At 45.9% G+C, this 15,333-nt stretch overlaps 1 protein-coding gene across 3 annotated transcripts in view; it reads right to left on the reverse strand.

Moving 5' to 3' along the window:
- The window catches only part of schip1 (schwannomin interacting protein 1), a 191,158-nt gene that overhangs the window by 17,593 nt on the left and 158,232 nt on the right, over positions 1-15,333 (reverse strand). The window contains exon 1 of one of the 3 annotated variants that reach the window (XM_071927554.2): positions 3,292-3,612. The exons of the other annotated variants lie outside the window; for them this stretch is intronic. Within the exon in view, the coding sequence (XP_071783655.1) occupies positions 3,292-3,321 (30 nt within the window). The 5' untranslated portion in view covers positions 3,322-3,612. Of the gene's footprint in view, positions 1-3,291; positions 3,613-15,333 lie in introns of those variants that run through there. 3 annotated transcript variants of the gene reach the window in all.

Genomic DNA, 15,333 nt, shown 5'->3' on the forward strand with positions numbered 1-15,333 from the left:
CTCTCTACATAGTGGTATCTACTCGACTGCTACTCTACTGTCCTGCTACTCCTCATTAATAATTCATCCGGCCACACCACAGATACTGTTACACTGGCATGATAGTGGAGCTCTCTCCTTCACCCCTCCAGCTTGAAATACTGCATGCACTCGTAGACACATATGCATAACATAAATGCACTTGCAGACGCACAAGCACACATATTCTCTCTCTCTCTCTCACACACACACACACACACACACACACATACTATACAACATGATTCAATCAGAGCTCCCGGGGCCTTGGCAAGCTGACAGTATTCCTAAGGCTCAGGATGACACAGCACGGCCAAGCAGATAAATCTCACCATCACCCTTCACCCTGCTGGTACTGCTGCTGCCGACAGCAACACAGACACACCAGATTTATAGATTTACAAGAGAATCTGGGAACAGGATGACACACTCTGAGACCTGGGCGTCTAAAGAAATACATTGAAAAACAGCACGGTTTAAGCTCACTTCCTCGAAATTACGTGTGGTATTAAAATGAGAGAGATTATTGTAGTAGAGTGACTGGTACTTGTTAATTTGATGTAATGATCAGAATAATTTTTTTCTCCTTTTTATGGAGGTGTGTATTATTATCCCGAATTTCCCCATGGGGATCAATAAAGTGCAATCTTATCTTATCCTATATTATCTATCTACAGTTCCTGACAGGGACAAAATTGATGGCTCTTATTGGTTGACCGTGGGTCAAATGGTCACCTTATTGGTTATCCCTGGGTCAGCCTGTGACCTAATTGGCTAATGGTTTTTGACACTGAGTGGAAGCAGAGGTTATGAGGTAAAAGAACAACTGGGAAGGATGGTTGTTTTCCCTGTTTCCGTTCCTTTCCCTCTTCCCTCTCTTCTCTCCTCTTCCAACTGGCCTCCAGCAACATTACACATCAACAGCCCAAAGAGAGGGAGCTGAAGGCCACACCTTAATTCAAGCAGAGGAAAACAACAACACTGACATCAAAACAGAGACTGCCCCAAGACACAGACTGTCCCGGGAGACGTAGAGAGATACGGGGACAACACACTGCCTACCCCTCCTCCACCCCGTCTCTCTACCTCCCTCTTTTTCCCTTTATCCATTTGCCCCATGTCTATTTTATTACCCTTTTAAACCTCTTATTCCTTCCCTCTCATCTATCGTGTCTCCTCTATTCCTCCATTCTTTCCCCTGATCTCTTTCCCCCTCTTTCCATCCCTCGGTGTGTGTTGTGTGTGTGTGTGTGTGTGTGTGTGTGTGAGGGGCGCTGTCTGCCCGCCGGTTGCCAGGTTACCAGTCTAATTGAGGGGCCTCTAGAGAGTCGCTGTTATCAGAGCCTGAACCCTCTGTTCCGCTCACCGCTCTCTCATTCTTTCTCTTATTCGCTCTATCTCTCTTTCCCCTATCTGCTTATAGGCTCCTTGCGTTCCCGCTTTCTCACCGTTTATTACTGCACCCCCCCCCCCCCCCCCCCCCCCTTCACTCAACTTTTTTTCTACATCTCCCTCTATTTCCCCTCTCTAGATGTAACTGATGTATATTTCTTTTTCATTCTCCCTATTGGTTGTCATGTATCATCTCAACCCGTTGCCTCAGAAAGCTCTTTTAACCTCTCCCTCCCTTCGCTCAGCCTGTTGTCTATATTTCTCCCGTTACTGTTTCATCTTCGTCTTTCATCTGCCGTCTCTCCGCTTGCCCCTTGGCTTCGCTTTTCTCTGTTCTTCTTCTGCTGATCCTCTCTATCCTGCCGTCTTTCTATCGCTCCATCTAGCTTTCATCTACCAGTAAACATGGCAGGAAATCTTTATCCCATTGCACAACTATTCCCTCACCCACATATACTCACATGCACGCACACACACAGAAATATGTACACCCCATGTGAGATTATAACATATGTCACGTTAGATGATGTGAGTCTGTTTGCTGCTTTTCAATAGCAAACATCCCCAACCAGAGATCTGAGGGCTGCTTACCCCTTCCCAGGCTTAATCTCAAGCATTAAGAGGATGTATACTGAACTGACAAGGGATCAGCTTTAATAAACACTGATAATGCTGGTAAGGTAAGCAGTGGCAAGTGTTAGCATTCAACCTGAGGTCCTTCAGCAGGACTACTATACTCTTCCATTAAAACCCAAGTGGACGGATGCCCTCATGGTTGGAGGACAGTATTTGGACTTCCGAATTTCATGGTGCATGGTCATAAACCACCTGCACTACACTCACAAGGCCCACCCATCTCCTTAGAACCATATACTGCGTTTTCTCTTTCTTTCTCATCACTTGCTCTGTAGCTTTTCCCGCATCCTCAACCCACATCACCCCTTGCTTCTGCACCTGCCTCCCCCTGTCTGTCAAAAACACTCCATCTCTCCCCTTCAAAACCTCCCTCCTACAGCTTCAACTCATCTCTTTTGCCTTTCATCTTCCTCTCTTGCTCTTCCCCACTCTCTATCTTCACTGCATTGCAGACTTTCCTCCCAAGCAAGTGCTGGTTAGAGAAGAGCGTATGTGCAGCTGGGATGCACTGCTCTCCTTTAATCACAACTGCTCCATTCCTCCCATTCCTCATTAGATAAACTGGGACACTTCTGTCACGTCCTACCAGAAACACACACTCTCTCTCTCTCTCACACACACACACACACACACACGCACATGCACACCGCTCCAAGCTAACATTTACATTTAAATTCTGTTTCATTACACACATACTCACAGCACAGAACAAAGTCACACACACACACACACACACACACACACACACACACACAGTTCAATCATGACAACATAAACTTACAATTACATCCAAGCACGCAGAACACAGACACACCTCGTCCCTCCTTGACATGGATTGATGAGGCTGGGCCGAGGGGACGGTGGAGGGGAGGAGGTAGGACATTATTCCCCTGAGTCAAGTGCTCTCTTAGCAACCGGCCAGCCATCAGATTCACAACACCATCACGTAACAGAAAAGACACATCAATTATACTCCTACACGGGTCTGACTGTCAGCGATGACACACAATGCAACAAGGCCCTAGTTTCAATATGACATTTAAAGCTTTATGATAAAAAAATTGTGAGTGAACGGATTAAACACAAGATACACACATCCACTGAAGCGTGTGAAGCTAAAGCCAAAATCAACATCTGCTTGGAACCACTACACCATTAATCCATATCACAATATTTACTCAAATTGGCAATTACACTGGTACACAGTGTGTGTTATGTAATCTAGCCCTGGGAGCTCTGTGTTACCTGGTAAGAACAGTTTTCCTGGTGGACCATCCTTCACAGCATCCTAGAGCGGAGCTGGCTCAGCTGGAGGAACGGGAGAGAGACGGAGCGGGATAGGATTCCCACCCTGCAGCGGTATTCCCAGGGAGGACAGGAGAGGAGAGGAGAGGAGGGGTGCAGATCCCGCCCAGTCCTCGAGCCGACCCGATCGATCAACACTGCTGCCGCTTCTCTCTACCTTGCCAGTCAGTTCTGTCTTTACCCTCCTCTTTCTATCTCTCTCTTTCCTGCTTGTCTTTCGGTCTGTCTGTTTGTCAGAGGGATTGGGCAGGGTCTGATCGCTTCTTCCCCAAAGCTGAGGGAGGGAGGGGAGTGAGAGACCGGAGGAGGGGTGTGAGAATGAGAGAGAGAGAGAGAGAGGGAGGGAGGGGGGGAGGGAGAGGGAGGGGGCGAACCAGTGAAAGGGAGAGCACATTCCCGGGCCGCCTCTCTCTCTGTCTGGCTCCGATGGGAAAGGGGGAGGGGCTGGTGGGCTGAGCGCAGGCAGAATTGGCCAATAGGGAGAAAGGACAGTATGTGTGTGTGTGTGTGGGGGGGATCTGCTGTTTCACAGAGCAAGAGCACTGAGGTAGAGTCATGCCAGACAGAGAGAGAGAGAGAGAGAGAGAGAGAGAGAGAGAGAGAGACAGTGGGGATGAGAAAAGGGCAGAGCAGTGACTCTCGTCTTTTTCAAACTCTATCCCTAGTCACACTGTTCCATTCTGCAGTAACTCTTACTTAATGTAAAAAGATCACTTGCTGTCAGTTTTTTGCCTGTGGCCTAGACAGGTAGAGCTTTGTGTCTTTACATTTAAAACCACATTTTATTTGATTATTTCTTTTATCCAAAGCATTACTGGCCTCATTGTGTAAAAGTATGTGTGGGCATTGCATGGCATGTCCGCCCCCCTCTTCTGTCTCTCTGTAGGATTATAATCCCATAGTGGCAGATGGCCGGTCTATAATCCACAGGCGGGCCACCCTACCAGGATAATCTCTCCCCTTTCCACCTCTCCATCCCTCCCTCCATCCTGCCATCCGCCCACCTCTTTATCTCTTTGTTCCCTGATTTGTCCGTCATTTTTGAGCTCACAGAGATGTAAACATCCTTAATGCATCGTAACGTCTAACACGTCTGCAGACCATAGCTCGATTGGTTTTTATCCAACATCTACTGCATTCAGACAAGTCTCTGTTTTGCTGCACTATCAGCTCTGGAACAGCTTTGCACAAGAATGTGGAGAATGTGACATCCTGTTACAATTAAATCATACAGCTGTTTCAGCTTTTATTTTTGTCCTTTCTGGCGAGGTCCACACACCTCCTTTCATCCCATCTCTCCTCTCTGGTCAGATCTCTCTATCTGCTATTGATCTCCGTTGGGTGACGCTGCTTTTCCCGATAAGCCCACTCTTGGGTTTAATGACCTGGAAGCGGATCGATGAGCTCCCTGTTGTGATCTCTCTGCTCAGGTTTGCGCATGGCTGGCTTTGGTCTGGCCTCCGGCTTCGTGCCCGCGGGGCCAGACTGGACCGGTGCCTATTCTGTGACACTAACATTGAATCTAATAACATGTGCATGGCATTGACCTACGATACAGATAAAGTTGTTTTTCTTACCTTGGGAGATACCTAGGGAAACTGAATTTACAGGCAGTAAGGGGGGGGGGGGGGGGGGGGGGGGGGACAGTATTGAATCTTAAAATTTTATTATTAACAAACAAAAAATCAGGCAATGAGGTAAATCAACTTATTGCAACAATTTCCTTGAATCACGTGTCATTTTCTTGATACCAGAAAAAGTGAAACTGCACTGGAAAAGTAGAATGATCAAATTTTCACAAATACGTACTGCTCAACCACATCTGAACCAGCCTGTTGAAGCCAGCACTTTGGCTGTGGATGTACATGGAGAACAGTAATGTGATATGGAGGCTCTTGGATCTTGGAGGAAAAGAAACTATAGTGTTATCTACAGAGTCAAACTGGATTTCTCTCAGTGGTTCTGTAGGCTTTAGGAGTGGACCAGATCAAAAGTGAAACCAATACGCTGTAGTATTTAGTCGATGTTCACACCTCCTGGTCCCAGCATTAAGGTTTTCACAGCTTCAAAGACGCTGAAGTCTGATGCTTCTTGCTTATTGAATACTAATGCATCGCTGACTTTCTCCCTCTAATGCATGCATTAACCCAGGCAAGTGCACACACACACACACACACACACACACACAGGAGCAGAGAAACTTTGATGTACAAAATCTGTGCGCCACGCTTTGATATGAGAAGCCCCAGCAACCCCCTTCTCTCCTCCATCGCCATGGCAGCAGTCAGTTAGAAGACACTTCCACTCCCCGCTGACCTTCACACGGTTGTCAAGGTTACAATCTGACTCATGGCACAGGTGGACGCCGAGACTGCACTTCTTTGTCTGCACTAAAATAGAAAACACTATCTGACACCCAGAGAGCACAGTGTACAGCATGTTGTAACCCCTGATGCTCAAATGATGCTATGTGCTCCAACTAGAGCTGAACAATTAATAATTTAAAAAATCTAAATCGCAATATGAACTTGTGCAATTTCCAAATCGCAGAAGCTTCAATTAATTGCTTAAGAGAGAGGAGCGTCCAAAATGGATTTCTGAACAAGGTGTTTTAGTGCTGTACAATCCTGTAATCCTGCACACTGACATCTATTTTTTTTTAACAAAATCACTTTTCTTTAAACAATTTTAAAGTTCTATAAAATCTATGACAAGTAAAATTTGTGATGATATGAATGGCAGTTTAAATCGCAATTGCAATATTCTGTCAAATAATCAGAATTAGATTTTTGGTCAATATCTTTCAGCACCAGCCACCTAGCATAACAATCATTCTATGACAAACATTCTTTCTTTCATCCAAAAAATGATTCATCTCAAACGTTCTTTGTTCTTCCACATAAAAAAACATCAGACACAGACAACAAAAACCTCGCCACTGTGATTATCTAACCGTAGGAATCACCGGCCCAAATCAGCACAGATTAGATTCAGGACAAAGATTATCAACTGGAGAGACAAACAGGCAGACAGACAGACAGGCAGACCACAGTCTAGACTCCCACACTCTGGTCACATTATGAGATCTTCCTCTGAGCTGAGTGAAAGTATGTTGGGAAAACAAATGATATATGAGAAGAAGCAGAGGTATTTGAATGTGCTGTATGCGAGTTATCATGCTGTATTTACACAGTAGTATATCATTTCTGCCTGTACAGAGTCAGAGAGATCGCTGTGATGTGTGTCACTCTCTCTGTGTGGGTGTGATGTATTGTACAAAGAGTACTGGAGCAGCTCCTCTCCTCTCATCCTCCTCTTATCCTGCGCATCAAAACATCATTCATGTGATGCTCTGTGCATTTAACTCTGCTGTGCGGGTATATTTATAGATGCAAACAGAAATAATGAATAGTTAATCATGAGTCCCTGATCACTGAGTGAGCTACATAGTTGTTGGTTCTACTGCAAACAGAGGGATGGAGACAGAGCTTGAGTGATAGGTGGTAAATAATGCGCCATAACACTCCACACAGCTAATGGAAAATACATGCAACTCAGTCACGTTGTGAAGCTTCCTCCCTCTCTTTGACAAACAGCTTGCCCTCTCTCTTTTTAACCTCCCTGCCATCTACCCCCCTCCACCAGCTCTACTTATTTCTCTCTTGCCTTTCACTGTAACAACATTTGCTTTCTTTTCACCGCTTTTCTCCATCTTTGTCCTCCACTTCCCTCTCTCTCTCTCTGCCTCCCTCCCTCTCTCTCTGTCTCTCTCTCTCTCAGCATGATAAGGGGAGCGCAGATGCTTTTAGTGAGCTGACATTTTGTGCCAGTGTAAAAACACTGCATAGCAAAGCAGGTTGGCTCAGTGTGGGGGCCAGATTCTGGCGGTAATGAGCTCTCTCTGACAGGGAGGAACTGATGTGGAAGGCCAAGGAGTGTGTGTATTTGTGTGTGTGTGTGTGTGTGTGTGTGTGTGTGTGTGTGTTTGTGCATGTGCTCACTCTTATGATCAGCCACCAGTGGTTGTCCTAATGAGGACTGTGTGCAGTGAATATCTACTGTTGGTGGCAGAAATATGAAGCACGCTGTGACCAGGCTATATTAATGTGCTTGTTTCACATTTTTAAATTGCGTCACACCGGAAATTTTATATACTGGCTGAATAAATATAAATAACTAAATGACGACCAATTACGCAAGTGATAGGACACAATCCGTTATGAAATAGGGGTTGAGAGTCATCATGAATAACAAGTTGAGGATGATTTAGTCATTGGATGATGACTATGGTTACATGGTTGGCCAAATGGGATTCATGAGGACCGGATTTCTGTGCTACCACTTTGGAGCCAAAATCAAATCAAACAATACAGGACAGAAAAGGGCATGATAACATTTTTTATTTTTTTTATGTCCATGTTGTCTAGATGACCCTGGAAAATAAGGGGAATCAAGAAGAAAATCATATTAAATGAGAATGCAGTGGAGAGCTGACTTTAATCTAATGGGTATTTTGGTTTTATGGGTATGGGAGGAGATGAGAGTGGCTGCTCTCTCCTCTGATCTCCTCTACAGCAACAGATGAAGCTCTCTGCATGACCTGGCACAAAGTCTCTCTCTCTCCCTCCCTCTCTCTCTCACACACACACAACCACAAATACAAATACACAGTGGATAGAATAACAGATTAGATGAGAGAGAGTGAGAAACAGGGAGAAAAAATAAACTTGGTCTGTTAGTGTTTCTGTGTGCGTGTGTGTGTGTGTTTGTACATGTGCTTTGAAAATGCCCTGTATTTTTAGCCTGGTATGAACAGACCCAGTCCACAACCCACCTCTCTCCCTCTCACACACATCCAAACACACGCTCTATAATCGAGTACAGAGAAGCACAATATTTCACCCGCCCTGTGCAGCTCCACCCAAACGAACACACACACATGCACACAAGTACACACAGACACACACAGACACACACACAACACAAACACGGGCCACTGTGTGTGTGTGTCTGACTCAACCCTTTATTCATCCGACAGGAGACAGGAGAGGTGACGGATAGGAATTTAAAATCCTTCACTGCTTGGAAAACATAAAGCCTCTCTCTCTCTTCTTCCAGCTCTCCCTCTCTCTTTTTGTTGCTCTCTTGCAATAAACCTTGTTTTTTCATCTCCTTCAATCCCCTTCTTGTTATAAAGCTAGTCTGTGTGTGTGTGTGTGTGTGCGCCAGCTATGCTCTGCAGTGACTGTGCAGTATATGCGGACTGACATGGAGCTATAACATTAGAGGCCGTCTCCTCACAGCTACATAAATCCCCATTTCCTCCACAGCACGCTCTGCCACTCACAGTCTGCTCCCCCCTTTCATGGTTTTCTTAGGGTGGAGAGGGGGAGCCAGGCGAAGGGGAGAAAATGGTCTCCTGCTGTATTTTGGCTGTGTGAGAACATTGGGCTATAATGCTTCCTGACAGCTTGAGGAAGAAGACAATTAGCAGGGAACAGGAGTGGGAACAGGAGTGGGAGACAGGGGGTGTCTGGAAGAGAGGGCATGCAAGGAGGAAAAGAAAGAGGGAATGGGAGGAGAAGAGAGAGGGGGAACAAGGTGGAGACTGCAAGTGTAGTAAAGTGAGGCTGAGACTTGGCACCAGCCTCGGCAGACAGGACATTACACACGCTAGAGAGTACACATTACACTGCTGGTAGGTATTACAGAAAGTAATCTGCAGGAGTCTGACTCTGTACCCAGCTCTCTTAGAGCTCCATGACTCAGGGTAGATGAATCAGTGGATGGGTGTGTGTGTGTGTGTGTGTGTGTGTGTGTGTGTCTATCAGGGTGATCACCCTGAGAAACAGTGGTGGAATGTGTAGCTGAAGGCTGTGCCTTTCCACCATAAACACTGCTGTTTTATCTCCAATCACAGCAGCGCCTCTATCCGGCTTCCCCACAATGCAGCTGGCTTGCCTTGATGACATCACGCTGGATCATCACTCGCACAGGACGCTGTGTGCCTCCCAGGGTCACGGCTGGTGCACACGGAATGCACTGTGACCTCTCACCTCAAGTTGCCAGATGGGAGGCTAGTCTGTCCGAGTCAATTCACCCACATCTACAGTGTCATTACTGGACATCAACACAAATAGGGTTGTATGCATGGGTGAATTTTTGTGTTTGTTTATCTGCAAAGGTGAGGTGAGGTTATCAAGAAACTGATAAAACTGCACTTCGACACCAATTGAGAGCAGCTCTGAGTGTGTGTGTGTGTGTGTGTGTGTGTGTGTGTGTGTGTTCCTGTACCACTCCTGTCTAGCCGCTCGAAACAGACTTAAACTTGATGACCCTGCAGTAATTCTACATTTGTGTTTCTACTGGTTATAGTTTGTTCCACTGTACAGTGCAACATCTGGTCAAGACAGCGTGTGTCTTCAAGTAGAATGTTTATATGTACTTGCCAGCAGGTCAAGCTACATTGCATAAATGTGTGTGCGTGTGTGTGTGTGTGTGTGCGTGTGTGCCCCCTCTAGACAAAACATGCTACTGCAGACCACACAACACTGTCACACTGATTTGACTTGCTCAACCCCAGCTGAATTGCATTGAAGTGCATTGAACTGGGTTATTTAGCGATAACCATTGAACACCACCATACGCCTTACCAATAAAGTTTCACTGCACCTCAAGCACAAATGGAACAACATTCAAAACAGGTGTAAAGCATACACCTTTGCTTATTTAAAATAGGATTCAAATGTATGTGGGTTGTATTCCTCATAATATTCTCTCTTTGCCAGAAAGAGAAAAAGGAGAGGAGCTACCAGGTAGCAGCCAGCACATGCTCAGACTCCTCCACACGCCAGCAAGCACCTGCTCTTTGTTAGAGGCCACATAGCACACAGTCCTGAGGAAAATGAAGTCCACAGACAGACATGTGCAGCTGACTCTCCACTTTTCTATTCTCTACGTATTTTACTTTTCTGGTGCACACACACTCACACACTCGCAGACAGCATATCACAGCGGTGGAATGTACTGCCTCGGGGTATAATTACAGGTTTAGGTTTGCGTTGTACATTTCATCTTACTTTGAGCTTCTTTTCAGTTTAACTACGGCCAAATCACATAATGAAATAAAACCTACTCATGTGGCACAATGTAAAAAAAGGTCTGAGAAAGAGAAAGCATACTTTTACAAACTTTACAAGAGGTCAAATTCTCCTTTACCTGAGTTAAGTGCCCAACTTGCTGTGAGGAATCCAAGGTTAAGCTGAGATAAAAAAAAAATACTCCACTGATAAAAAAGAAACGGGGGGGGGGGGGGGGGGGGGAAACATCCACCGACACCGGCAGACTGTCAGAAGACCATGAGAAGAAAAAGATATCCTTTGATGTAGTGAGGCAAGTGTGTATATGTGTGTGTGTGTGTGTGTGTGTGTGTGGACCAACAGCGGAGAGAAAACTGCCCGGCTTTGAAGCAGAGGCGGCACGGTCTGCGCTGTTGAGAGTGTGTAAGGACAGCGTGTGAGCCGCGGCGTGCAGAGGGCCGGGCGTGTTTCAGCTGGTACTGACACACACACACACACACACAGTTGTGGAGCCTAGGGGGCTGAACCAGACACCCGAGCCTCAGCCAGTTCTCCACACCTGGCTAAAGCCCTGCCCCCCTCTCTGTAGCCTTCTTCTATCGCCCTTCCCTCCTCCCGTACTGGCCCTCTTTCTGCCCATGTATACGTTGACTGTTATCTACTTTTCCAACCTCCCTCCCCTCTTGGCTCTCCACCCTACTCCCTCAAACCGTAACCCTGACCCCTCGACTCCCTCCTCCTCCGCCGCAACTTCTTTTTCTGACTCTAGCAATCATTGTCTACCGCCCGTTCCAGACTTAGCTCTAGTGTGACTACTTTACTCTCAATGTTTTGCCTACTTATATGCACAATAACTACTCCTCAGACTTTTCAAACCCTACAATTTCCTCCCTCTCCTTCCCTCCCCCCTCTCTCCATCTACGTGGCACCGGGTAAGTACTGTGCGAAGGTAGTAGTTAGGTTGTTAGTGGAGGGTGGCGAGCAGAGTTCAGCAACTGAACTCGCACATAATCATAGAGCACAGACTGGAGAGAGAGAGAGAAGGAGAGGGAGAGAGAGAGAGAGAGAGAGAGAGAGAGGCTTACATCCTCTCCCCTCTCTCTACCCGCGCTGTTTTCCTCTAACCTTTCTCTGCTCCTTTCTCATCCTTTTATTTTCCACAGCCCTTGAGTGCTTATCTGGGGCAGTGTGTTCCACATTCCTACACTTTGCTTTGGCTCTTGTCCTTTTTTATCGTTTATATGGTGAGCCTGAGCAATGCTCTCCTAGGCAGTGCTGCTCATCCACCTGTTACTTGCCACAGCAGCTGATAGGCAAAGGACAAAGCTAAATTGTCACATCTATGCTCATAACACAGGAGATAAAACATTTAGAAGTTGTCCAAACTTTTTACAAGGCAGACGGACACCCCAAGTGAAATTCTTTGGCAAATTGTCCTCTCAAGTGTGACATCATTTTTCGGCCAAAATTAGGGATTCCAGATCCTGCCCCCTTTCGGTTTAATGTGAAAATGAATAGGGGTGTAAAATGATTGCCTTTAACTACGTCCAGTACTAATATTGACTATTTTTGCTTTTGGGGGGTTCCTCTGTTACGCAATTCTTTATTTGTTGAGATGGATTCTGATGGGTTTTGAAGCTGCAATGAAAAAAAGAAATAAATCGTTACAGCACACGTTATGGTAACACTATTAAAATATGTCGCCATATTTCACCATAGGCAAAAAAAAAAAATAGGGCCCTGAAATGATGACGTTTGAGGACTATCCTGCAGTGTTCATTTATTTAGATGCAAGGTGGTTGGACTTCTACAGTGGCAATCACTGTTGCATAAGCAACATGCACAGATGCAGGGATGTGTGTGTGGGTTGTGTTTGTTCATGTATACAGAGAACATGTAAGCGTTGGTGGGGTGTTTCAGTGCTTAGGGGTGACTGGCTGAATGTTTGCATTGTAGATTTGAATATATATAATTTGGATTTCACAGATGTCATGAGGCATTAGTCAGTCCATGCGTTACCTGAACTAACAGTGTGATGGTATTTTGAGTGTACCTGCTATAGCTGGCAGGAAACTACTCCTTGTTGTTTCATATGCAAATATACAGTTGTGCAGTAAATGGTCTGGAATGATAAGCAGCATCCCTATGTGTATATATCTATATGTATATATGTAGATACGCATGTGTGTGTGTGAGAGAGAGAGAAAGCTAATCTCCACACTTCTAAAAGAGGAGTGGTGCTGCAGGTCTCAGCATATCTACCAAGCACACAGCGTTTGCCCACAGGGTGTTTATAAATTGTGTGTGTACATCTGGGTGTGTGCACCGTGAGATTGAAAAAAAAAAAAGCAGCCTGCAGGGATGGATTTAATACTTTTCCAGTATGCACTTTACATAAAGTATAGGTACTGCGTAAGGATGGCAATACATACGAGCCGACCCCCTCGCTGCCTCTTCTACCTCAAGGCCAGCTAGGAAGCATAATATTATTGTTTACCTTTCAGGGGTGCGGAGCTGAAAGGAGGGTTAGCAGGAGCGTTCCCTCTAGTTTACTGGAGCTCCCTGTGGACCCCTCTCCGCCACGCGCCTCCAGAGGTCATTAGAAACAAATTAGGAACAGGTCACCATGCCCCTCATCCTGATGAATCCTCCCGAAACCCCACCCCCCACCCTGCCTCTCCCCACTCTGGAAACCCACAGCCTGCGGGCGGACGTTGAGATTACAGAAGCCAGAAACCACACCCCTACTTCTCCCTAACTAAACACACCTGCCCCAATATGACTGGTTCAACTGGGCTGGTAATAAAACAACATGCTGGATAACTGAAGCTTTTAGTCTCCAAACAAGAAGATCGTTTTCATTGTTGACCTGAAAGAAAACAGCTCTGCAGGTCAGGGCTTGGGTAATGGTACAGTCTCTGTGTTTCAGCCTGTCACTCCCTCTCTCTACCTGTGTGTGTGTGTGTGTGTCTGTGTGTGTGTATTTGTCTGTCTGTTCTGTATTGCAGAGTTTCTGTTGGATTCAGAAAGCCAAATGTAACACTTTCTAAGACCTTTGTAACGGTACCTAAAGTTGAATTTAAGAACAATTTAAAAAAATACAAATGGGAAGTTTAAGGAAAAGGACTCAGAAAATGAATTAAGGGACATGAAGTTCATTTGTGTTTAAGCTGAAATAGTTTTTCATATTGTACTACTAACCCTGTTCTGTATTAATTAAAACTGTTGCATAGTGAAAAAAACAATACCTCTAGTAAGTGTGTTTAAAACATTTTAAGGCCTTCAATTTATTTTATTTTAAGAATTTTTCAGACTTTTCAGGGACCCACAGATACCCTGTACTGTTATTCTTCCCCATTACATCCTGCTCGGCACATTAATCACCACAACCAAACCAGACAGCGGCAAAGAGACCGTTGCCGTGGAGATGTTGACGGGATGGCCGGTAAGCAGGAAGAGGTCTCACCTTTAGCAACTGTGTGTGTGTGTGTGTGTGTGTGTGTGTGTTTGTGTGTATCCTGTCTGGTGTGAGATGTGTGTATTTGGTGTGCCACTGTTTTAGCTGATCCATTAAATTTCCGACACACAAGTAGACTGTGTGTGTGTGTGTGTCTGTGTGTGTGTGTGTGTGTGTGTGTGTGTGGTGCACCTGCCAATGGCTGGCTAGTGGCTGGCCAGCTCAGTCTCCAGTCAGTTAGCAGCCAGTACAGAATATCATCAGGGAGCTACGCTGTCCCGACTTTCTGAAAGCACAGATGTTTTTGAAGCTCTACTGAAGCATGAATATCTTTCTCTCAGAGGACCCCAGCCACATCCCAGACTGATAGACCCCTCCACACAGGCACACACACACACTCACTCTCTCTCTCACACACACACACACACACAGTCTGGCTAGTGGGTCTCGCCTGAGTGGATGTCTAAATATTTAACAACATTTTAAAAGCCCCTGTCCCCCCTCCCTTCAGGGTATCTGTTAGGGCCTGCAGATAGAAGAATTAAGAAATTGAGCAGTCACTCCCTCACATAGAAAGAGACCGGAAGTGTCTCAGTTGCTCAATTCTCATTCTACCGCCGCTGTATTAACAAGTAAGCAGAGGGTCAATACTGGCATCTTCCTCTCATATGGAGAGGCTTAGAGATGAATAGACGACACGTTCCTTGTCCTATCAATAGTAGGTCAAATTAGGAAGGAATCAGAAGTTCAATTATTTATTGGTTGAAATGCGTGAGACCTGACCCATATGACGGGGATTTGTCTACAGAGGTAGCAGTAGCAGCGCTTCAATGATTGCAACTGTGGATTTGTCCAGGATATGAGCTTGTGTCAAACCTCCCGTCTTCTTCTCTCTGGTATCTCTTCTGCTCCCCGCTCAGCTGGGATTACATGGCTAATTCCAATTTCTTATCTACGCGGGACCATCGAATTCTGCGGCCTGGTTTTTCCTCGTAATAGGAAGGACAGTCGGAAGCTGCGGTACGCTACCACCATCCGGACTTGTCTCTCTCTATCTGGTATGCCAGGCATAGTCTACCGCCATGTACGTGTATATGAGGTATCAGGGGTGAACGAGGATGTGTCTGTGTTGATTGCGTGTGGAGGTTGTGTGTTTGTGTGTGTGCACGCGTGTCGTACGAAGATAGTGACTGCATGTGGAGATTGAGGCCCCGTCTCACTGAAAAACACCATCTCTTTCAAGCGATTTTCCTCCACCCAGGCCAATTTGATCACAGACTGCTGCCTAGGGAGGGAGGGGAGGACAGAGAGACTGGCAGAGAGAGAGAGAGGGAGCGAGAGAGAGAGGACAGACAGACACAGAGAGACCAGACTTCCCCCAGACTACAGCATACCAGGAGGTGACCTTCCCGTTTCAAATGGACAGCAGGTAATGAATATTGACAC

Source organism: Centroberyx gerrardi, chromosome 6, assembly GCF_048128805.1.
Source record: "Centroberyx gerrardi isolate f3 chromosome 6, fCenGer3.hap1.cur.20231027, whole genome shotgun sequence".
Taxonomy (NCBI): Eukaryota; Metazoa; Chordata; class Actinopteri; order Beryciformes; family Berycidae; genus Centroberyx; species Centroberyx gerrardi.